Source organism: Crocuta crocuta, unplaced genomic scaffold, assembly GCF_008692635.1.
Source record: "Crocuta crocuta isolate KB4526 unplaced genomic scaffold, BGI_CrCroc_1.0 scaffold337, whole genome shotgun sequence".
Taxonomy (NCBI): Eukaryota; Metazoa; Chordata; class Mammalia; order Carnivora; family Hyaenidae; genus Crocuta; species Crocuta crocuta.
In genome coordinates, this window is record NW_027528873.1 from 4,919,345 (window position 1) to 4,944,889 (window position 25,545).

General features: G+C 33.9%; 1 protein-coding gene across 1 annotated transcript in view; it reads left to right on the forward strand.

Annotated features, from left to right (window-relative positions):
- PLS1 (plastin 1) overlaps positions 1-25,330 on the forward strand; it is a 78,286-nt gene extending 52,956 nt beyond the window's left edge. Inside the window, exons 10-16 of the mRNA XM_077756658.1 lie at positions 1,112-1,307; positions 6,147-6,225; positions 8,839-8,953; positions 16,779-16,912; positions 17,848-17,971; positions 24,511-24,635; positions 25,101-25,330. Coding sequence (XP_077612784.1) covers positions 1,112-1,307; positions 6,147-6,225; positions 8,839-8,953; positions 16,779-16,912; positions 17,848-17,971; positions 24,511-24,635; positions 25,101-25,236 — 909 coding nt within the window. The 3' untranslated portion in view covers positions 25,237-25,330. The remainder of the gene's footprint in view (positions 1-1,111; positions 1,308-6,146; positions 6,226-8,838; positions 8,954-16,778; positions 16,913-17,847; positions 17,972-24,510; positions 24,636-25,100) is intronic.
- Positions 25,331-25,545: the final 215 nt, after the last annotated feature.

Sequence of the window (25,545 nt, forward strand, 5' to 3'; positions counted from 1 at the left end):
ACATTGACATTTCCAATTGCCTCATAAATGTCAGATTTTCTTTTCATTGTTTATTTGAATAAAGATCTAAATAAGGTCCCCATATTGTAATTTGTTCATGTTAATATTAGGAACTTTTTATTGTTTAATAGCATTGAATCTATCGCTTTCTCTGATTTCACTTACATTTTTACTTTTTTGTAACTGGTGCACAGTATGAGGTAATAATTCTTGGTCATAATATACTTTCATCATGGATCCACGCATGTCCCTTTTTTATTTATATTTATTTGTAGTTGTTTGTTTTAAAGTTATAACAAGTCCGTCTGTATGAACCCTCAATCCAAGAACGCTAAGATCTTGATATTAACTTACATTTAGCTCTGTACTTCTTCCCTATTCCATCTTTCTGCCTCATCTTAATATGATAATCACCGCCTTGAATCTTATGTTCATTGTTCTTTTGCTTTTTTTAATAGTTTTCTTTCAACCAAATATATTCCTTATAAAATTAAATTTTTCATTTTACTTTTTAACTTCATATGATATTTGTTACCTTGTATTTAAATTACTAATACTTATTTTGAACATATATTGCTAAGAGTCACTCATATTATTGTGTATAACTGTGTACATATAAAACAGTCTGTTTGTCTGCTTTCCTGTTGAAAAGCATTTGGTTTGTTTCCAGGATTTTGCATTTGTGAAAAGTGCTGTTCTTCTGATTTTAATATGATTTTATTTGTATCTCAACTTGTTTTTCACTGAGAAGAGTCTATTGGAAATATTATTCAGGGTAGAATGGGTGAGACAACTAAGCCTTTTAGCCAAAAGACCTTCCAGTATATGGCCTTGACCAAATTATTGATAATTTGATCAGCAGGAGCTGTTTAATATGATATTTGAGAGTTTTGTTGAATATTATAGCAATGAAGGTGAAGTATTCCTCTGATGCCAGTAAGAAAACTCCAGAGAAGTTGATTTGGAGTTTCTGTACATTCTGACCTTATTTTGACCTATCACTTAATATCTCCAGAAGCGTGACTGCTTATAAATATTACCTCAATAAACAATTATGCCAATCAAAAGTTTAATCTTGACCATTTTTGTTTTTTTTGTTGTTGTTGTTTAGGAGAAAAATGACCTGAAGCGGGCTGGACTCATGCTTCAAGAAGCAGATAAACTGGGCTGCAGACAGTTTGTTACTCCTGCAGATGTGGTTTCAGGCAATCCTAAACTTAATTTAGCTTTTGTAGCTAATCTGTTTAACACATACCCATGCCTACATAAGCCTGAGAATAATGACATCGATATGAATTTATTGGAAGGTATGTTCTTTCTGCCTTTAATTGCTTCACTGTATGTATCTTCTTGTGATGTTGACCCTCTTCAGTTTCAGAGGTAGGGGATTGTGGTGGGAGATGCAGTTTACTGTGGGTAGGCATGTGTGTCCATTAAAATGTTCAAGTAGGGAAAATTGGTTATTGGTTTTGATTCAAAGAGAATGCTGGGGTATGTCTTACTTGTCTGTCATTTCTGCATAAGAGTTTAGTCAAAACTATCATACATTTAAAATAGTCTCTTGAATGACCACATAACATAACTCCACCACCAATATAGACAATGAATTATCTATTGGAAAAAATAATCATTTTGTAGCTTTTATTCTCCTTTGAAAGCTACAGTTTGACTCCAGTATTGTTCTCTTTTTAATGTTTTTAATGTACAGGAAAAAATTTTTAAATATTCATTACTTGTCGTGTGTGGGCTATTGTTATCTGTCTCATAATTTATAATACTTTCCTATTTTGCTTCATGAAATGCAGATTTGACCCCTCCTAATGTAGGTACTGTATTTAGTACTTTTCTATACTCTATAAATATATTCATTCTGAAATTCTTTTTATTAGTACCATTTATTCTTTCTGAGTTGATATTATTTTTTGCATTGTTCATGCTGTGTTTTTTCTGTCTTAATATGCCTAAAGAATGATGACAAGGAAGAAATACAAATGAAACTTAATTAAAATAGCAGAGCAAGGCTTGATTATGTAAACTCTCCACCAAATTTGCCTTCTATAATGCTGGGATATTATAGTTATAAATACATTAAAAATCAGTTTTGACAATTGGATTTCAAAGTATAAAGGCTTTATCCCTCTCCTGTGAATAAACTTATCTTTTAACATAAGTAGTCTTTGGAAGAATCTATTTAGGTTCTATAATATCTTTTTTGGGGTATTATTTAGGTATGGTACATTTCTTGAATGTCTTTGAAGCTTACAATATATGAATCATAACAACATAAACATTCTCACTATCTAGTTCTTTGTCCCCATCTTTGTTTCCTAGCCTCTCTTCTCTTCTTTTCTCTTTCTCACATTCTCACAGATATACCCCAAACCACAGTAATATCAGAACTAAAGGTAAAAACAGTAGCAGCATTCAGAACTAGGGACTGGTCCTAAAATATTCTCACTAGCTGCCCTAGTTTGAAGAAGGCAGTCTTCAAGTAGGGCTTCTTGGTGGTGAGAATTCGATGTTGCCGTGTTCATTCTCTCGTCACCCACCTTACCCCCTCCCTTCCCCGGGGAGATAGACTGAGAAATCAGTTCCATGTTCTCTTTGACTGCCACAACTAGAGGTCCAGTGTCCTTGACACTTTATAATTACATGTTTTTGATTAATGAAAAAAGTTTCAGATTTAACAAATATGTTCTTTGAGGAATATGATTAATTCAGTTCACTCTTCCCAAGGTCCAGTAAAATGAAGACTGTATCCTTTACATAGATTTGTAATTGGGAGGAAGGATAGATAAAAGTGTAGATCTTTCAGCAGAGACATTTTGGGTAAGAGATTAGAACTTTAAAAAAATTAAATAAAAAGGAAGACTGCTAAGTTTTTATCAGTCTGGAAAATTTCAAAATCCCTCTGTATCTTACAATAGAAGGCATTGTTTAGAGTGGCATATTAAATATGACCTGCTTTTTATAGTCACTGAATTCTTGCTAGATATCTTTTCCAACTTGCTCGCTCTCCTATTTGTCATGTTTGAATTCTTTTGCTAGTGTTCAGCATGCTTTTGGAATTTTTCAGTGTGAATAGGATTGCTAAATATTTCCATTAGCATTTACTCTGTTTATATAAGAAGATACTATGGGAAATATTTATCAATCACCTTTATTTAGAACATATGTATATCCTGATACATTTGCCAAAATGTATGTGACTTCGACTGTCATTGGAATTTTTCCTCTGTAAATTTGTTTTTGTAGATCCTTATGAAATTTGAAGTTGACTTTATCACCTCCCCATTTCATATATTAGTATGTCATCATTGGCAAAGAATTTTATCTGTATGGAATTGAGAAAATTAAAAGCCCAACTAAGTATAAAACTTTCATATTATATTGAGCCAAATTCTGAGTCTCGGAATTCATTGGTGGTGCTAGAAAATACATAGGCCATTGAATTACACTTTGTTCAAATTATGGGTCCACCATTTAGTATCTGAGTGACTTCTGTCAGCCTTGGTTTTTTCATCTGTAAAAACAGATTAATAATACTAATTTTGAAGAATTACAGAGCAGGTTAAAATGACTTTTCATGAATGAAAGCGTTGAGCATACAATATGTGCTCAGTAATTGTCAGGTTGGGAAGAGGAAAACGCATATCACTTAGCACATTTAGTGAGTGTTAAATATATGTTCCTTTTCTTTCCTCTTAGTAGTCTGCTTATAATATTTTATTTTTTTCTGAAACTTTTTTCAATTGCAGATAAGTTTGGCCCTGAAAATGAAATGTTTTATAGTTCTTTCTATCTTTTATATCAGCAATTAAGATTTTATTTCTAAGATTGCTTTAGTTGTCTGCAATACAGACAACACTTATAATCTGGAATACATATGTTTTTGTAATGCTTTACCATCGCTCTTGCACAAATGCATACTGCTTCTGGCTTTGAGCATTTATTTACCAAGACAACTGGAAATGGTATTAGATAAATAAATGCTTACATTTATAATCTATTTTACTTTCCAGGCATCAAAAATTAAAATAATAACTATCTCATTAGTAGAGAAAAGTGGGAAGAAATATGAACCCCTGAAGCTTATAACAGTTTCAGAACTCAGTCAAAATCTGAGTGTCTTTTTAAATATTATTTGCTGTATTATGAGGTTCAGCAGGATTTGGATATTGTTTCAATTAAAAATTAGACTTATTACATTATCAATATTTGTAATTTTAAAACAGAACTTGGATTTTCCTAGAAGGAAATAATGTAAAAATTCTCTAATTACTAGTAAAATATCTATTACAGATTGTAATACAGAAACAACTAAAAGGGTAAATCCAAGTCACATGCATCAAACTGTTGATGATAGTATGTTTATATTTATGTCGCTTTAGGGAAGGTTCAGATATTTAATTTGCACTTGTTTAATAACTCCTACAAGCAGGCAAGCATGGTTTCTAGAAACATTTAGTTTAACCTGGTTAACTTTTTAAAAAATTTTCCATATAGATTATTTATCATAAAGTGATAGTAGCAGGTACAAGAGACTGGCCAGTTACTTTTTATGCATTCCAGAAAGAACAAAACTTAAGAAATTATGTGGCTATGTCATTTAATAGAATAAGAATTAAAGTAGATTCTGGGAAAGCTGTTAGATATTAACATAGAAAACTAAATGAAAATACAGTGGACAGATTATTTCCTGAACAGCTGCCACCAAAAAACAAACAAACAAACAAACAATGGAATTCTTTAGAATTTACAAGGTTTGGTTTCTCTTCTGGGTGTGCAGGTTTATACTATCTGTGGCACTGAGTCTGAAGATGATTGCAGGGATGGCTCTACTGGATGGGCCCTGACGCTCAGACAGTTATAGATTTAGAATGCCAAATCGCCCTGGGAATCCCACATGAGTCTAAGTCTAGAGAGTGACCTGCACTTGCCTATGGTTTAGAAGTGATGAGAGGTGTAAATGTTCTAGCTTTTCAGGAGTGATGAGATGTAGGTTAGGCTATTACATTGTCCCCTACCATTGCTGAAAACAAATAATATTGTAGATAGTCACTTAGGACTGCAATCTAGGGGATGCCTAGAATGCAGACATGGCAAGAGAGTCCATCTCCCTCTCTGCCCACTTTGTGGTACACCGTAGCTCACGTTTTCCTTATAGATGGTATGAGCACTGCTATGAAGGGAATGCTCAGGGAGGTTAGGTAATCACAGGTTAAATAACAGTGCCTGCAGAAGTTTCTTACTGAGATGATCTTTGAGGCCTAGGGACTTAACTATCATGTCTTTCTCTTAGCGCCCAGTGTGTAGGGCTGTGTCCCTCGTGTAATTTCAGCAGTGACAATCTAAGATAACTCAAGAAGCCTATAAAATAGTTATATCCCTTCATTGCTTATTTTTTTAATTTAATTTTTTATTTAAGAGAAAGCATGTGTGAGTAAGGGAGAGGGGCAGAGGGAGAGGGAACTATTGAGAGAGACAGAGAATTCGAGCAGGCTCCATGCTCAGAACAGGGCATGATCCCATGACCTGAGCCGAAAGCAAGAGTTAGATGCTCAACCAACTGAGCCACCCAGGATCCTATTTCACTGCTTATTTTTTATATTACCTGTAATCGCCTCTCCCTTTTATTGCTGTTTGGTGTAATTAAAATGTAGGTTTGTGTGCCTAGAAACTTTCCTGTGTGAAACCAAACCTGTACAAATTTGTAAACACTGCATTGGGAAAGGCATAGCTTTTCTTCTATATTTAATGTGCTAATGTTGCCTTGACTGCTAAAAGATTTTGTTTCATTAATTTTTAGCCAATCCTTTTTGCATATAATAACTACAGTTATGACCATGTAAGTTCCTCTATTACTTTCTGGACGGAGAAACCCATGACTCAGTCTGATGTTCACAGACATCAAGTTAGGACTTTAGATAGAGAAATTTAGAGCAAATGGAAGCCTTCTAGACAAAGGGCAAAAAGGGACTTTGGCAATAGGAGGTTCCCCCTCCTCCAAATCCCAAGAAATTGTACTATCACAGAAAACCACAGCAAAATATGTATTGCTAGTTTACACCTGCTGGGATGGTTTAAAATATATTTGTTGATGCCTTTTGTCCTGAATCACCAGTATGAACTTGTGTCTACTCTAGGAGAGAGCAAGGAAGAGAGGACATTTCGGAACTGGATGAATTCCTTGGGGGTCAACCCATATATTAATCATTTGTACAGGTAAATATTTTATTGTGTTTTAGCTCAATGGCCAGAGTCCAACTTTTCTAGTTTCAAACCACAGGTATGTTTACATTAGAACATTTTCTAAAAATCATGAGAGTTTTTTTTTTTTTNAATGGGAGCAGTTTCTTGAAAATCATGAGAGTTTTAACCAACATTTAGAATTTCAGAATGCTAGAGACTGGCAGTACAATGGATATTTAAAGAAAAGTGTTAATTTAAAAAGACCAGAATATGATAATATTAGTTATAATTTTGATGATATAAACAACCAATTTGGTAAAGATAATCCATCTTACTCTTGCATAATTCTTGATCAGAAAAATAACAAATTGTTTCAGGGCACCTAGGTGTCTCTGTTGGTTAAGCATCCCACTCTTGATTCAGCTCAGGACGTGATCTCACGGTTCTGAGTTCGAGCCCCATATAGAGCTTCATGCTGACATTGTGGGGCCTGCTTGGGATTCCCTCTCTCTTCTCCTCCTGGCTTATACTCTCTCTCTCTCAAAATAAATAAATAGACTTAAAAAAATAATAAGTTATTTCAACTGTAACAGAATAGTGATGTTTTATAAAGTGTTCTTATTAGTATATCAATATTTTTAATTATAAATCACATTTTAGATTTTTGCCAAAATCTACCTCAGTTATTCTGTAATTTGTGTATATTTTTATCTAATTTGTAGAAATAACTTGCTTTTTGTGAGTAATTATAATTTATCTTGTTTTTTCTTGCTTAAAAATGACAACACATTATCAGCATTGGTGATAATTAAATATCAGAAATACAAGAAAATATTTCACTGAATAATTTCTCACACTCTTTGATGGTGCTAACAATGTGTCTTTCTAGGTTTGGATAAGAGGAAACCTTTCTTCTTTCTTTATTATAGGATCTACCAGCCTGCCTTTAAAAATGCAAAAAAGGGTTGCCAGGTGGCTCAGTTGGTTGAGCATCTGATTCTTGATTTTGGCTCAGGTCATGATCTCACGGTTTGTGGGATCGAGCTCCACATCGGGCTCCCTGCTGACAGCATGGAACCTGCTTGGGATTCTCTCTCTCTCCCTTTCTCTTTGCTGTTCCCCTACTTGTGTGTTCTCTCTCTCTCTCTCTCAATAAATAAATAAATAAATAAATAAATAAACAAACTTTAAAAAGTTGGTTCAGGAAAGCATCTTGAATTATCTGGAAATCATTTCAAACTGTCTGGGCTTCAGTTTCCCTCTTCACAAAACATGAATAATACTAAATATAAATATGAATTCATTGAAAGAAAAAAAGAAAAACTCATGAAACAGAGGAGATTCCAGAACCAATATAAATGCTTGAGTAATTTATTTTTACAAAGCTTTTTTAACATGTTTATTTATTTTGAGAGAGAGTGTGAGCAGGGGAGGAGCAGAGAGAGAAGAGAGAATCTCAAGCAGGCTATGCACTGTCAATGCAGAGACAAATGTATGGCTCGAACCCATGAACTGTGAGATCATGACCTGAACCAAAATCAAGAGCTGGTGCTTAACTAACTGAGCCAACCAAGTTCTCCTTTAGTAATTTTTTTTTATACAAAACTCTCCATGTGCTTTTATAGACAATTCAGTCAGCTGTCAATTGCCTCCATAATAGATTTATCCTTCCATCACTCAGCTTAGGGCCCAGTCCCCTTCACTGCCATAGGGTGTTGGCAGAGTTGCAAAGTAAACTTTCTTATGAATCTTAGCAACTCAGTGAACAAGCCGTTGAGGGAGAAAAGCCACGCAATACATCATGGAGCTAGCAATTTAAAAAATCAATTGCTGTTGTTTTATGTCCTTAGCATACAGAATTTAAAACAGACTCAACGGATATACTTTGAGCACTTCAGAAGAATGTGTTTTTCTGAATCCAAAGTACTGCTATTCTTACTTTAAGAACGCCTACTTGCTCATAAATTCTTTCCTCTTAACCTTCATTATTTAACATGAACAACTGCCTACTTTGTAGTTATTGTGATTTTCATGTAATGTTTTTAAAGTTTTAAAAATCATAATATGTAAGTAATACATGAACTTAATCTCACTGTACAAGCTTCAGGAAGTATATAAATACATAGAATAAAATTAAACATGGTGATACTTTCCTTACATCTCCTATATTCCTTTTTTCCTGCCCAGAGGTAACTGCTGATAACAGTCCATAGCACATATAGATATTTAAATACTCTAGATTTTGAAAATAAATTTTATACATTGTAAACGGCATGCAGTTGCTTTTTTAAATGTAATATGTCTTGTAAAACTTTTCATGTCAGTACATAGAGATTTACCTTATTACTCATGGCCCAGCAGTCAATAGTATGGATAGTTTATTCAACAGCCCTCTATTGCCAGGCATTTAAGTTGCTTCCAAATGTATGAATACCATGGCAATAAATGTCTTTGTACATATTTCTTTGTAAACATTTATGAAAAAATTTTGGACAGATTCCTAGATTAGAAGTTCTAGGTGATATGATACATCCTGTCATTTTTTAAAGCATTAAATGACCCTGTTGTATTTTTAAAGACCTAAGCCTATCTCCATTGTGCATAATAAAATTCTTCTTTCTTCATTGTCTTTTCCTCTTGTTTTAGTGACCTTGCAGATGCTTTAGTGATCTTTCAGCTCTATGAAATGATCCGTGTCCCAGTCGACTGGAGCCATGTCAACAAACCTCCTTATCCTGCTCTTGGAGGGAACATGAAGAAGGTGAATGAGATAATCACCAAGGATATGTTATTATTGTTCTAATATAAAACAGAGGATTTGGACTCATAAAGCTTAGTAATGTGTGGTCTGTCCCCATGATTCTGATTGAACCCAAAAAGTGTTAAGCTTGCTAGCCCTTTTATAAGTGTGCTTTAATAAATGTTTGGAAAGATGAAGGCAGTTCTCCCAGCCAAACACTTTATATAACTGTTTTTATCTTTAACAAGTAGTACTTAATGTTCTTTGAGGTACATCATAAGTGCATTCCTGTTTTATAATAATCAGAACTTGCCAAATCTTTGTTATTTTGTTAATATCTTTCAACAGATATTTAGTGATTATCTACTACCTGTACAGTGCAGGATAGGATACAGAATTGTACACAGCATGGAATTGATCCTCAAGAAGCCTAAAAAAATTAGATAAGATATGTGTGTAAACAACTGAATATAGTGCAGTGTGCAGAGAAGTAAATATGAGTTTCAAGGAAGAAAAGGCCACAGTTACCATGAAAAGCTTCATGCAGGAGGTAGTATCTGAGATAAGAGTGAGAAATGGATAGAATTTTGTTAGAAGGAGACTGGAGAGGGTCCTGAGGATCAGGAAAAGGGATAGTGATGGGAAAATATAAAATGCGTTTCTGGGAATTGGGGAGCATAGGTTGGCTATAGCAGAGGATTCTGATAGGTAAGAAGTATGAACACTGCATGGGGTGCCTGGGTGGCTCAGTTGGTTAAGCATCCAACTTTGCCTCAGTTCATGATCTCACGGTTCGTGGGTTGGAGCCCTGTGTCCAGCTCTGTGGTGACAGCTAGCTCACAGTCTGGAGCCTATTTCGGATTCTGTGTCTCCCTTTCTCTCTGACCCTCCCCTGTTCATGCTCGCTCTCTCTCTCTCTCGCTCTCGCTCTCTCTCTCTCTCTCGGAAATAAGTAAAACACAAAAAAAAATTTAAAAAAAGAAGTATGAACATTACAAATTTTGATTGGAGACAGATCTTGAGAACTTTGAATGTCAGATTTTAAAGCTTGTGTTTTTTCCAATGGAAACAATGAGAAGCAATTAAACAGTTTTGGGCAGGACAGTGACTTGATTACAGTCAGTGGGAGACTATCTGGCAGATGAATGATAAAGAGAAGTGGTTGTCTTCCAGTATTCTTTCTTAAATAGGGGATCTGAGGTGTCCTTGGTGTTCCTGTTTGTCCTGTTGAATTGCTGCTTTAGTACTGAACTTTAGTTTTGTTTTTGCTTTCCTTTTTACCGTCTGTATCAGGATTATTTGCTTTCTAAAGTAAAAGTATGAAGGACTTCTACATTTTTGTATTTTAACTTTATCCTTTAAAGTATGAATAGTTTAAATACATAATATAAATTAGTGAACTCAAATTGCTATAATTATCAGTATGGCTATTTTGAAACTGATTGGCATCCTTATGATTTAAAAACTATTTCTAGTTGAATAAATGGAAATATAACCATACTCCTGGATAGAAACATTAAATCTTATGAAGATATTACTTCAAATTAATTTATAGGTGGAAAATAATTCCAGTTAGAATTCCATTAAGTCTCCTTTTGCGTATATATGGGCTTATATATGTGTGTTGTGGGATGGGATTTATAGTTATTCTAAAATTCCAGTGGGTAAAGAAACTGGCCCAAATCACCAAGAACATTTTCTAAGAATATTGAGGCAGGAGCTGTTAGAAAAAATATATAACTTTATTATAAAGCTAAAATAATTGAAATAATTTAATACATATATAAGAATGGAATGGAATAGAGTAGTCTAGAAACCTAAAATGTAAGAACTTAATATATGACAAGATTCTTGCTAAATTTGATAATAGGGAAAGGAAAGATCATCCAAAAACTGATGCCAGAACAACTAGTTACCTATTTTGTTAGAGGAAAAAGTGGTCTTCACCATATATAACCAACCAGAATGAATTCCAAGTGGAGGAAGGTAAATAATTAAAGGATTAAATGTAATAAAAAACTAGAAATGATTACCCTTGGGATAATAAAAAACAACAAAAAATTGATATAGTAGGTTACATATAAATTTAAAACATCTGTGTGCAAAAATAAACATCATAATTAAAAACAATAAACTTGGTAAATTATTTGCAACAACTATAAGTGGTTAGTATTCTTAACATGTAAGTAGTCCATACAAATTAATTACTAAAACTCAATTTCTGTTACTGAAATTGTAATACCAAAATGTGAAAGTGAACATTATGGATGAAAAGTTCACAGAAACAGAACGATGGATAATACACATATGAAAAACTAAGCACCTGCATTAAAGAAATGCAATTTCAGGGGCACCTGGGTGGCTTGATTGGTTAAGCATCTGATTTCGGCTCAGGTCATGATCTTGCGGTTCGTGGGTTTGAGCCCCGAGCTGGGATCTGTGCTGATAGTTTAGAGCCTGGAACCTGCTTTGGATTCTGTGTTTCCCTCTCTCTCTGTCTCATGCTCCGTCTCTTTCAAAAATAAACATTAAAAAAATACAATTTCAAATAAACAAAAGTATTACACTGCATCCAATGTTAGAGCAAGTGTTACACTTATGTAACTTTTGTAGAATCAGTTTGGTAATACTGATTACTAATCTCCAAAAAAGTCCTTTGACTTAATGGTTTCACTTCTTATCTTTTCTGATGAAATAATCAGACTAGAAGTTGTATACCAAATTGCTTATCATAGCAATGTTTATAAAGCAAAAAATAAGCAAAAAAACCCTTAGTTGTTCAATAAAGGGTTAATAAATTATGATATACCCATATGATGAAGTAAAATATATCATTAAAAAGTAGTATTTTTAGTGTTTTAATAATAGTGACATGGAAAAGAGCAGGATTCAAAATTGCATATACACATAGGAATCACATTTGTTTAAAATACACACACACACACACACACACACACACACACACACACACACACACACACACACCATCAGCANAAAAGACTTCTAGGGTGCCTGGGTAGCTCAGTCGGTTGAGCATCGGACTTTAGCTCAGATCATGGTCTCGCAGTTCGTGGGTTTAAGCCCCGCATCAGGCTCTGTGCTGATAGCTCTGAGCCTGGAGCCTGCTTCAGATTCTGTGTCTCCCTCTCTCAATGCCCTTCCCCTGCTTGCACTCTGTCTCTGTCTCTCCAAAATAAATAAATATTAAATTTTTTTTTAAAAAAGGACTTCTCTTCTTCCTTCAAATCTCTAAAATGAGTATGTTTGTATAAACTTTATAATTAAATTATTTTTAAGGGAATATATAATATTGAAGTAGTTAAATGGGTGGCATAATTATAAGAGATTTATATTTTTCAGTATTTCTAGGGATTGGACCACCTACGTTTAACATGTTACTTAATTGCCTATAATTCTTTTGGGAGTAGAATTCAGAAAATTTTGTTAACTAATTTATGTAAAGTTTCAAAATCAAAATGTCAGATGCAAATTTTTTTAAATTGAAGTCTAGTTGACACAAATTGTTACAGTAGCTTTAGGCGTACAACATAACGATTTGACAAGTCTGTGCTCACCACAAGTATAACTGCCATCTATCACCGTATAATGCTATTACAGTCCCATTGATTATATTCCCTCTACTGTATCTTTCATACTGGTGACCTATTCATTCCATAACTGGAAACCTGTATTTCCCACTCTCTTTCACCCATTTTATCCATCCCCGTCTTCCCCTGTACAACCACCAGTTCTTTGTATTTATTTTGCTTTTGCATTTATTTTGTTTGTTTTTTGTTTGTTTTGCTTACTTGTTTTTTTAGATTCTACATATGTGAAACCATATGGTATTTGTCTTCTCTGGCTGGCTGACTTATTTCATTTAGCATAATACCCTCTAAGTCTATCCATATTGTTGCAAAAGGCAAGATCCCATTCTTTTTTTATGGCTGAGTAATATTCCATTGCATATATATGTACTACATCTTCTTTGTACCATCTACTGATGGGCACTTCCATATTTTGGCTTTTATAAACATTTATAAACAATACCTGTAATAAACATAAGAATGCCTAGATCTTTTTGAATTAGTGTTTTCATTGTCTTTGTGTAAATACCAGAAATGGAATTATTGAAGTGTATAGTGTTTCTATTTTTAATATTTTGAAGAACCTCCATTTTCCACAGTGGCTACACCAATTTACATTCCCACCAACAGTGCACAAGTGTTCCCTTTTTTCCACATCCTCACCAACACTTGTTATTTCTTGTCTTTTTCTACTTTTTTTTTGAATAGTTTAGGAAAAATAGGTATTGACTCTTCTTTAAATGTTTGGTAGAATTCACCTGTGAATCCATGTGATCCTCTACTTTTGTGGGGGATTTTTGATTACTTATTTAATTTTATTGCTGCTAACTGATTTCTTTAGATTTCTTCCTGATTCACTTTATAGAAGATTGTATATTTCTAGGAATTTATTCATTTTTCTAGGTTGTTCAATTTGTTGGCATATGATTTATGTAGTAGTCTCTTATAATCCTTTGTCTTTCTGTGGTGTCAGTTATTCTCTTTCATTTCTGATTTTACTTTGAGTCCTCTTTCTCTTGATGAGTCTGGATAAAGGTTTATCAATTGTGTTTACCTTTCCAAAGACCAACTCTTGGTTTCTTTGATCTTTTCTATTTTTATATTTATACTCTTATTTATTTCTGCTCTGCTCTTCATTATTTTCCTTCCTTCTATTAACTAGGGGCTTTGTTTTTTTTTATGGTTTCTTTAGGAGTAAGCAGATACAAAATATAAGAGAAAAACAAAACTACTCATTTTATCTGGAATTTTAACTATGAGGTGTCACAAGTAATTATGTAAAATTCTTCCTTTCAGCATATACTAGTTTATAAGATGAAACATAATATCTGTAATAAATTAAAAATATTTTAAAATGAAGAAGCTAGAACAAACTGTCCTAAAATTTGTATGGAACCACAAAAGACCCCAAATAGCCAAAGTAATATTGAAGAAGAAAACCAAAATGGGAGGCATCACCATCCCAGACTTTAGCCTCTACTACAAAGCTGTCATTAAGACAGTATGGTATTGGCATAAAAACAGACACATAGACGAATGGAATATAATAGGGAACTCAGAATTGGACCCACAAACATATGACCAACTAATCTTTGACAAAGTGGTAAAGAGTATCCAATGGAAAAAAAAACAGACTCTTTAATAGATGGTGCTGGGAGAACTGGACAGCAATATGCATGAAACTAGACCACTTTCTTACACCATACACAAAAATAAACTCAAAATGGATGAAAGACCTGAATGTGAGACAGGAAACCATCAAAACCCTAGAGGAGAAAGCAGGAAACAACCTTCTTGACCTCAACAGCAATTTCTTACTCGACACATCCCCAAAGGCAAGGGAATCAAGAGCAAAAATGAACTGTTGGGACCTCATCAAGATAAAAAGCTCCTACATGGCAAGGGAAACAATCAGTAAAACTAATANTAGTAAACCATGAAGGGAAAAAAATTTAAAAACAGGATTCTAGTCTTTCAAAAATAAAAAATGAAGGAGTATCTGCATAACAAAGTATCATAGAGGCTCATTTTATAGACTTTGTGCATTCATCAGCAGACATAACTTTACTTCATTTCTAAAGTCCATAAAGTTACACCACTTAAATACTCTTTTTTTTCATTATTTCTTCAGTATTTCTTTTCACTTGGAACTTTGCATCCTATTATGTAATTTTTCTCATTTTCCTAATGATCTAAGATTCGTGTTTCTAAAGCATTTGAAGTGCTTGGTAATCATTTCTCCCATTAACTCCATGAAACTGCACTCTCCAATTTTTTCTTTATGTTTATTCTTTCCTCTCACAGGTTCTTCATGTTTTAGCCTGACACCCCTGGAATTTCCAAGGCTCAGTTCTTGGTCCAGTGCTCTTAACTTTCTATATTTACATCCTCAGAGAGCAGATCCATTTTTAGAGGCTTAAGTAGTACCACAAACATAAGAAAGGTGAATTTCTTATACTTTCTCTAGTTTGGTGCCTCTCCAGAGATTAGAGGTTTTGCCAATTTGGAATCAACTGTTTCCAAAAAATAGAACACATCTTTTCCTTTATGGTAGCATCCATTTTCAGCTACCCTCTCATTGTGGTCAAATCAACATTTTAGGCCTCTAGTAACCCTGAGCACCCTTCTCCCCATTACTCCCTTTAAGAATTTTGGTCAAACAAACTATAAAACATATGGCCCTTAATTGAAATGCATTTTACATGCAAGTGATTATTATTACAATTTGCTAGAAAATTCTCCTGATGAAACAGGTGTCAGTTGAAAATATGTTGGTTTTTCTCTCTCCTGTTCACACTGTTACGTAATTAGGAACCTATTCAGTTTGTTTTTAATTCTGTGCATTTCTATAGCACACATTTCTTATTTGGTAGACTAAATCTATAGTATATGACCACTAGGAAAAACAAAGAATTTAAAAATATGCATACATATCAAAGGTTTTACGTAACTTATTAAGAGAACCAAGTCGATGCTACAGCAGGATCAGAAGATCTTCATGTATTTTTATTTGTAACATGCTGATCTTTGGGAAAATGGATTTTCTTTTTTAGAGAACAATACTCATTTATTTGTATAAATTCTATTATTATGTGGTTTCTTACCTTTCCTAGAAATACTTTCTTAGGAAAAAAAATGCATTTGCGTATCTCAGGTTGAACTGTTTTGTAATGAGGTCTTAACTAACTTAAGAAAGAAAATCAGATGAAACTAGTTATACAGTTTTTCGTAACTAAATGTTTACTTTATTCCAAAAAGTATTTAGTAAGCACTGTTTACTACTGGTGGTATTACAAGATTATGAGAGCTTACAGTTTCATTGGAGAGATTCTAATACCTAAGAATTTACACACACACACACACACACACACACACACACACACATCCTGTGATAAGAACACTGGAGATAATACACATCTATAGAGGCCAGAGTAGACAAAATAATTTACTAGAGAAAGGACTTAACTAGAGTTATATCACCGGGAAGAGGTAGTTAGGTAGGTAAATAATTTACTTGGTGTTCATTCATCAGATTCTTAATATAGGCAGGGAACTGTGATGGGTTCTGGCCTGGGAATGGAGATGAATATAAAATAGATTTGTACATGTTTTTGCCCTTTAAAATGAGCCTATCCTGTGGTTGACAAAAGAAAGTATAAAATTGCTATGTAGAAGTAGATGATGATGTATAAACATTTTTAAAATAAGCATTATTAGAAGTTCAAAAAGGGATAAATTGTTATCAACTGGTACAGTTAAAGTTAAGCTTTTGTTGAAAAAGTGGGCTAAAAGCTAAATTTTGGAAGAGGAGTCATATCTGAATGAAGAATATGGAAGATGAAGTTTTATATTTTTAATGAAACAGTATCTTTATTCCTTAGTTTTAAATTTAGACAAAACAGTATTTCTTAACTCTATTAATGTAATATAGGAAACTTAGGTGTTTAGTCAGAGATTTGCCCCTAATAAGCTATGCAATCCTGGACAGTCAAGACTTTTAGGATAAGATCTTAAAACTTCCCAGCCACTTGTTTCTCTGTCGAGGTTAACCTCTCAGCACTGATATCTTCAGCTATCAAATGGAAATAGTTGTAAATTGGGAATAATAATTGTTTCCTTAATTTCAGTGTTATTATGAAATGATACTCTGTCATAGAAACTAAAGGTATCCTTATAATTATTTTTCAGATGACTGAACAAGGCTAGCATATACAAATTTAAAACCCATTGTATACTAAAACTTTTACTATTATTTGTAGATTGAAAACTGTAACTATGCAGTGGAGCTTGGGAAGAATAAAGCTAAATTCTCCTTGGTTGGCATTGCTGGTCAGGACCTGAATGAAGGGAATTCAACACTTACTCTGGCATTGGTATGGCAGCTGATGCGAAGGTAAACGCTGATATGTTTATAGCAACACTGTTTCCTTCAACAAATCATATGAACTAGAATTTTAGCTATTTTGGAAGAGTAACAAACAGGGGCGCCTGGCTGGCTTAGTCAGTTAAGCAGCTGATACCTGATTTTAGCTCAGGTCATGATCTCCTGGTTCATGAGATTGAGCCCTGCACTGGGCTCCATGCTAACAGCTTGGAGCCTGCTTGGGGATTCTCTGTCTACCTCTCTCTCTACCCCTCTTCCCTTACACACGTGTACATGGTCTCTTTCTCTCTCTCTCTCAAAAATAAATAAATAAACATTTTAAAATAGAGTAACAAGAAATATACAATGCAAAATATTTTTAAATGACTTAACTGTTAATAATGTATTTAGTTTAAAAGTGGGTCAATCTAGGGGCGCCTGGGTGGCTCAGTCCATTAAGCATCCAGCTTCAGCTTAGGTCATGATCTCACAGTTTGTGTGTTTGAGCCTGGCATCAGGCTCTGAGCTGACAGTTCAGAGCCTGGAGCCTGCTTTGGTTTCTGTTTCTCCTTCTCTCTTGGACCCTCCTCCACTCACACTCTGTCTCTCTCTCTCTCTAAAAAATAAATAAACATTAAATTTAATTTAATTAACTAAAAAATTAAAATTTAAAAATGGGTCAATCTCTAAAACTAACCACTTTTATTAATGCCTCTTAAGAACTGCTTTGTAAGGAGTTGTTTTTATAAAATACCATATAGTAGTATGGTTTCTGTTTCTGATTACTAAGCTTTGTAACGTTAGAATGTGACTAAGTGTAAATACCAGAGTGAAATTAGAAATATTTAGTAGAACCAAAATTTTTTTATAATATTTATCTAAATATTGATGTAAATGATATGAGAGCAAATTTCACTTCTTTTCTGTCCTCTTTCACTCTCAAATATACATCTTTTCTGTTACAGGTACACACTGAATGTGTTATCAGATCTTGGAGAGGGTGAAAAAGTAAATGATGAAATTATTATTAAATGGGTCAATCAGACGCTTAAAAGTGCAAAAAAAACCACTTCTATTTCCAGCTTCAAGGTAATCAAAGCTATTTAAAATTCTATTTTTGTAAATAATTAAGTTTAGAAAGGAATTTTTATTACAAATTACATTGGTTTAGATTCAGAATTACATTAACATTATATCTCAGAAACACAATTTATGAACTTAGGCATTCTCGTTATTTGGCATGTGTAAAGCAAAAATATAGTTTGAAATCTTATATTTTTGATTGGTTGTCCTATTGAGTATAAACGCAGATTAATATTATCAGACTCTGGTCATCTAATCTTAAAAAACTAGAATAGAAAAAAAAAACCCAATTGTCAAAAAGTAAAAAAAAACGTCGTTTATATAGGACCTATAATGTTTTGTGCTCCCTAGCAGCAGTCTCAGAATTGTATTGACATCATTTCCAAGGCATAACAGAGCCAGTCAAACTGATTCAAGTGGGAATTGAGAAAACTGGTAGGAAAAAAAATATCTTGTCATCTGGCTTCATAATGGCACTTAACACTCACTTCTGAGCATTTGTGGATGATTCATAAAGCACTCAAAATGTAATCTGTAGATACATACCCACTAATTTTCATGCATTTCCATTGTGTTTTGCTTTTGCATTCAAGATGATGTTAGCTACAAATAAGCATTTCTGCTTGTACACATTCATTCAGTGAGCCTTGTCTTTGTGATTTTATTATGATATATGAAAACTCAGCAAATTTTTCTTAGTGAGTAAGAGTGCAAACAGATAAAACCCTAAGCTCTCCTAAGAGTTATCTATCCATCTTTATCTTTTCCTTTGGCTTTGTTCTATAAGCTTAACATTTTAGAGCAGAAAAAATTTCAGAAATTGATAAATTCAATCTTTACTAAATACTGAGCCCCAAAGTGATTTTAACAGAACAGCTGGAATAAGTCAGAGATGTTACCTGAGTCCTAGTTCATGTGTGTTTCTCTTTTTGCCATCTTGGAAGAAACTAATGACTTTGAGTTTTTGTTGTTGGTTATTTAAGAAAAAACAACAAGAATTTTCAGCCCATGATTTGTTTTTATATAGTTTAGGTGTAAAACACAACTTAAAAATGTAAAACAGGAAAGGGGACATATGAAATTCTCTGATGGTTATTAAAGTAGTTGTAATGAAATTTTACATATTTGTACATTAGTTGATGAAAAATAAGCATGCACATAATTAAATCAAATACAATAAGAAAATATTTAGCAACATATTTATTAAGCTTTTACTATTAAGTAACATTTATAGGTAAAGAAAAAGATACAGAATGTAAGAAATTAATTTTTCTCTCATAGTGTTCACCATTTATTTGAAGAACAAAATTTTCATAACTGGAATTTTCATAACAAGCTAGAAGAGGGTCCATCTTGAATAAAGGCAAGTCGAAGGCTAAGAGAAATAGTTCGGCTAGAGAAGATGGTTCTAAGGGTGTAGTGCTAGATATAGTCTGAGTCAGGATTGTGGTAGAATCTGGCCTTAATAAAAGTGTAAGAAAGGACTAAAGTAAAAAGGACTAATGTGAGAAAAGTGATTATTTTCGGAATACTTTTCTGAATGTGTTGGGCAGGATGTATTAGAGGAAGAAGGGCATAAACGCGAGGACAATGCCCAAGAAGCTGAGGCAGAACTCAAGCTGTGAAATGATAAAGGTCTGAATGGAGTCAAGGGTGGGTGCTGGGAATGTTAAGAATAGATAGTTATTTGCTATTGCAAAAGAACAGGTAGGGTTTGGCTTCTTGATTTAGGGAAGGAGAGAGAGGAGTTAAAACTTGGACGTTTTTAGCCTGGGTAATTGAAAAACAGGTAACACTAACAAATGGGCATGTCAGGAAGTGCAGTTATTTTCAGGAAAATGTGATTAGTTCAATTTTAAGCTTGTTGAATTTGAAGTAATGTTCAGGAAATGAGCTGGTGAAAGGAACTGTTAAAACTAGGAATACAGACTTGGTGATCAGTTGAATAGAAAAGATAGTTGAAAAATAAGAGTACACAGATCCTTCAAGGGAGAGAGCTCACAGAGAAAAGCAAACTTGAGAGATGTACTTAGATCCAAGGTAACAGAAACATGATGCAAATGTGCTTGGCATTTATTTAGTAGATGCTCAATATTAAAATGTTTAAAGAGTATATAGTTAAGAAATGTGGCAGCAAATGCTAAAATATAGTTGGTGTGGGGAGGCTTCTTTTTCCAACTGTAGAAGACATTATATTTGAAGGCTACCATAAATGGTACTAGTAAGAATCTATTAATTATAATCAAGGCTTTGCTATACTGAGAAATTTTAGAAAAGAAATTTACCCTTTTCAGTTGCAAAGTAGTTTTTCCCTCAGCAGGAAGATAAGGAAGTGTACGAGCACTGAGTAATATATGGAATTCTTATATCAGTATATTGCACACTGAAATTAATATAACACTGTGTTAAACTACACTGGAATTAAAACACAATTAAAAGAAGATAAGTAAGTGGTATATCAGTCATAATAATAATCGTAATTCCCATTGAGTGCTCTGTGTCACCATGCTAAGCACTTTACCCAGTTTCTTTTAATTCTCTCAATAATTCTATAACCAAAAAGGAGAGCATTAGAAAAGTTAAACAACTTGCCCACAGTCATACAATTATTGAGAATAGCTGGATTTCGTTTCCAGATCTAACTGTAGGTTGAAAGCTAACCTATATGGACTTATATGACCCTGGATTTGACTTCAGCTCAGACACTTACTAGTTATGTGACATACTGCTCATTCGTCTCATAAATATTCAAAGCTTAGCCTGTATCAGGTGCTTTGTTAGTCACTGTGACTACATAATGCTCTCAAAGTGCTCACTGTTCAGTAAAGAAAGCAGATAAGAAAACAGGAATCACTATGTGGGGTATCAGCAATACTATAAAAATCAGGTGAGTTAGGAGCACATGAGAAGGGCATGTGTTTTCTAAAAACCTTAGTAGTTTTACTAACAGCTGGACTACACCTCTTGATGAATAAAATTGAATTTATTTCTGGCTCACCATTCAGTGTCGGTGTGACCTTGGGCAAGTTATTAATTTCTCTGTGCCTCAGTTTCCCCATATTTAAATGGAGATATTAATAATACCTATCTTCTGAGTTTGTTGTCAGACTAAATAAGTTAAGAAATATAAAGAGCTTGATAGTACCTGGTACATATTAAGGGTCAGTAAAAGGGGCTTACTACACTACTGGTATGGCAATATATAAAGGGCATCATATGTGGAGAGGTTCCTGTTGAGCTATTTAGAGAACTCTGGCTGCCACATCACTGTGTTTTCACTTCTATTTTCAATAATGACAGAAAGAACAATGGCATGGAATGTTCTAATAGTAATGCATATTATATTAAGAGAAAGGGATGATATAATTCATTATCTTGAAAATCAAACCAAATTCTAGGCTGTCTTTGAGAGTCTAGACATTTTTGCTTACGTAATTTATTTATAATTAACTTAAGAAAAGATGATGAAAATGTACAAACTAAACTAAGGATTTTACTATAAGCCCTGCCCCCTTTGCAAAGTAAAGTGTCTTTTACTGATAATGCACAGATCAGAGGAGTTGAAAGATAGGCCTGTTTTCTTAGAAATAGGAAGATAAAGGATCCAATATAACCCTTGAAATTTAAGTCTTTCATTCAATTCAATAAAGTTTTTTCCAAAGGTAAATCTTCCCAAGGTAAAACACTGTTTCCTACATCTAAGTGAAGAAATGTTTAAAATACCACAAAATGTCATATACTTTCAGCTATGAGTAAAGCCTGAGGATCTTATGTATTACATGGTGACTATAGTTAACACTATACAGCATAATTGAAATTTGCTAGGAGAATAGAACTTATATGTTTTTACCAAAAAATACACACACTCACACACACACACACACACACACACACACGTAGGTGATGGATGTGTTAATAAATTAGATGGGAGCAATCCTTTCACAACATATAGGTATATCAAATATTCAGGATGTACATTTTAAGTTCCTTACAATTTTATTTGTCAATTATACTTCAATGAAGTTGAAAAAGCAAAACAAATGAACAAAATAAATTTTCCCAATCTTAAAAAAAAATCACAAATATGTAAATAAGTAATCAGAATATAGCATGGTTAAGCCAATTGTCTGTTTTTGAATCATCATAGAAATATATGAAAAGGAAGTACACAGAGATTTAAAATTGTAGAATGACATAAATGTTAAGTTTAATTTTAGAAAGAATAGTGGTGTACATTAGAGTCATCTAGAAATCTTAAGGAAAAAAAGTAGATTCCTAGCCCCCATCCACAGATAACCTGACTCATAAATTTGGGCATAGGGGTAAATTTGTGCTTTTAACAAGCATGTCAGGTGGTTTTCATGTAGGTGGTCTGCAGACTACACATTGAGAAAAAAAATAGGAAAAATTTTCAGAAATAAGGAAGATGCCAAAAAAAACCAGATCCAGATTACCAGCATCCAATAGACTTAAGGATCCTAATTATTATCCGATAGACTTAAGGATTCCTCTACTTCTACTCTACCCCCCTCCACTGAAAAAAATCTGTTTCACAAAACAGAACATTCCTGAAGGTAAAGAATATAAATTTTTCTAAAATTAATAAATGTAGTGGCCTGTAGGTCATGGCCCAAAAAATTAGCCTTCTTCACATGGCTTCAAATTGTTTTTTCAAAAAATGTATTAATCTGGCTAGGAACTATAGTAGATGCTTTCACTTATATTAATATTCCCACAAATCCTGTGACATTCTTATGGCAGCGATTAGCCTGCTGCCTAGCAAATACCTAGCAAGCAAGGGTGCTGGCTTTCAGCTTCAGGTGACAGAAATCCAGTTTAAAATGGTTTAAACCAAAAGGAAAGGTACAGAGTAGCAAAAATCCAGAGGTATGGTAGATTGATTTCAGGGTTGGTTGAGCCAGTAATTGAAGAATGTCATTCAGGACTGAGGTTTTTGTCCATCTCTGCTTTGCCATTTACAGTGCCAGTTTCACCCAAAGCTGGTTTTCCTCTTGGTTATAGGATAGCTGCTGGTTGTGACACAGGTTTCATCTTCTCATTCACATCCAGGAGGAGGGTTGCTGGTTTTCCATAGCTCTTACAGAAAATAGCAAAGGCCTCACATTAAATTAAATTAGGCCCAAATTAAATCATTGTGCTAATAAAACGAGATTACTCTATTTGGTTCAGACTAGTGTTTTTGTTCATCTAAGGAGTCTTTTTAGACATTTGCTTCCTAAATGCCCCTCCCCATGAAATTTTAATGCAATAGATATTACTGTATGTTTCTGAACTGTATGCTTTATACATAAAAAAGAATAAGTTTATTACCCTACCCCCAGAATGCATGGCCTAGACTAATTCAGGATCATCCTTGGAGTTGTAGATTGGGTCAGCTTTTCTTGAAGCACATGTCCATGTGAGGGAGGTATGGATACAGAGCAAAAATGTGGGTTCTGTTAGGATGGAGAAAGTAGTAAGGAATGAGTAAATTCTGGGTAAGCAAGCAACAGTGGTCACTATTCAAGCTGAGACACAGAACAAGTAATTTTTTTCCACGTACTGGTGAGTGATAAAATCAATTCAGACCAGGATTTCGGACTTGAACTGCATCGTTCTATCCACTAGAATTTAGTTGTTCATTTTTAGTTCATCTTGGAGGTAACTTCAAAAATGGAGAGAATCTTGGGCATTAGAGTCAGACAGTCATGGGTTCAGTTACTGGTTTTGTACTAATGGTTGTGTAAACAAGTCACTTTAAATCTCTGAAGCACATTTAGTTCCCCTTTAAGAGAGAGAGATTATAATTTCTTTATTACCAGGCTGTTAGGGGAGAATTAAATAAGCTAAACATGTAAAGCAACAAGAATAATGCCTTTGTAAATGTTAGTTCCTTTCCACGATTATTTTCATTTTTCTTTCTGAAAAATTTTAAGTAAAGGCGTAAGAATTCAATGGTCTAAGTCATTTATATTACTAGAACTTGCAAAGTTATTAATTTAAAATTCATCTCCTATTCCCTTTCAAAAGTTGCTTATTTTTTTTTAATGTTTTATTTATTTCTAGGAGAGAGAGAGACAGCGTGAGCAGGGGAGGGTCAGAGAGAGAGGGAGTCACAGACTGAAACAGGCTCCAGGCTCTGAGCTGGCAGTCAGCACAGAGCCCGACGCGGGGCTCGAACCCACAAACCGCGAGATCATGACCTAAGCGAAAGTCGGACGCTTAACCGACTAAGCCACCCAGGCGCCCCAAAAAGTTCCTTATTTTTTACAGAATGGATACTATAATTAGCATACTTTAGGAATTGTCACATCTGCAAGCCTTATTTGGATATGGTGACAACTCTACATTGTAAGCTCTGTAAGGACTGAAGGAAAAGCATATTTTAGATGGTTTATGACGTGTGTTGTTTGCAGAAAAGCTAAATGTTCAGTATAAAGAAAATTTGTAAGTTGATCTCAGTTATATGGTTATGACCTGGTCTGCTATTTATGAAAATTAAAAGTAAGATGTTTATGAATGTTCATCAATTCTTTATTTTCTAGGACAAATCTATTAGTACAAGTTTACCTGTCCTAGACTTAATAGATGCCATTGCACCAAATGCAGTTCGTCAAGAAATGATCAAGAGAGAAGACTTATCTGAAGAGGACAAGCTAAACAATGCTAAGTAAGCCTTTATGGTTGGTTGGTTGGCTTGTTTGTTTACTTATTTATTTAGTTAGTTTGAGAGAGAGAGAAAGAACGGGGGAGAGGGACAGAGGCAAAGGGAGAGAGAGAATCCCAAGCAGGTGCCACGCTCAGCATGGACCCTGAGGTGGGGCTTGATCCCATGACCCTGGGATTGAGACCTGAGCCAAAACCAAGATTTGGATGCTCAACCAACTGAGCCACCCAGTCACCCTACCCTTTATGGTTTAACACAGTGGCTTTTTAATTTCTTAAGTCCTTACAGGTAAGGTTACTATGTCTTTATAATATTTTTAAGTACAACTTAAATGGGGAATATGATTTAAAACTTTCAAACTTTTCTTGTAAAGTTAATCTTATCAAGATTTTCATTCTTTTATTAACATATATTAAGTGAAAATATAGTAGATAACAAATACTAAGATGTTTTTCTTGTCCTTTGAAGATATGCCATTTCAGTTGCTCGAAAAATCGGTGCCCGGATATATGCCTTACCTGATGACCTCGTAGAAGTGAAACCAAAGATGGTTATGACCGTATTTGCATGCTTAATGGGAAAAGGACTGAACAGAATAAAATAATAAGAAACATTTAATATGATTTTCTGCCACATTAAACACATTGAATGCCTCACAGTTTACAGAATTCTGAATGTAGTGGGTATAAAACCAGAGATTATTTGTATGCTTAAAATAGTTGTATAATTCATTAATGAATTAACTATCTTGTTTATACTGGTTAGAATCTGTCAACCTTTTTCGGACAGCACAGTTAATTTACCAGTCAATACTGATATGTTCATTATCAAGTTGATATTTCAAAGTTATTTTCATTTCCTGAAATTATTATTAAAAACAAGACTAATTCATTCTTTCATGGGTTCAAAAAGA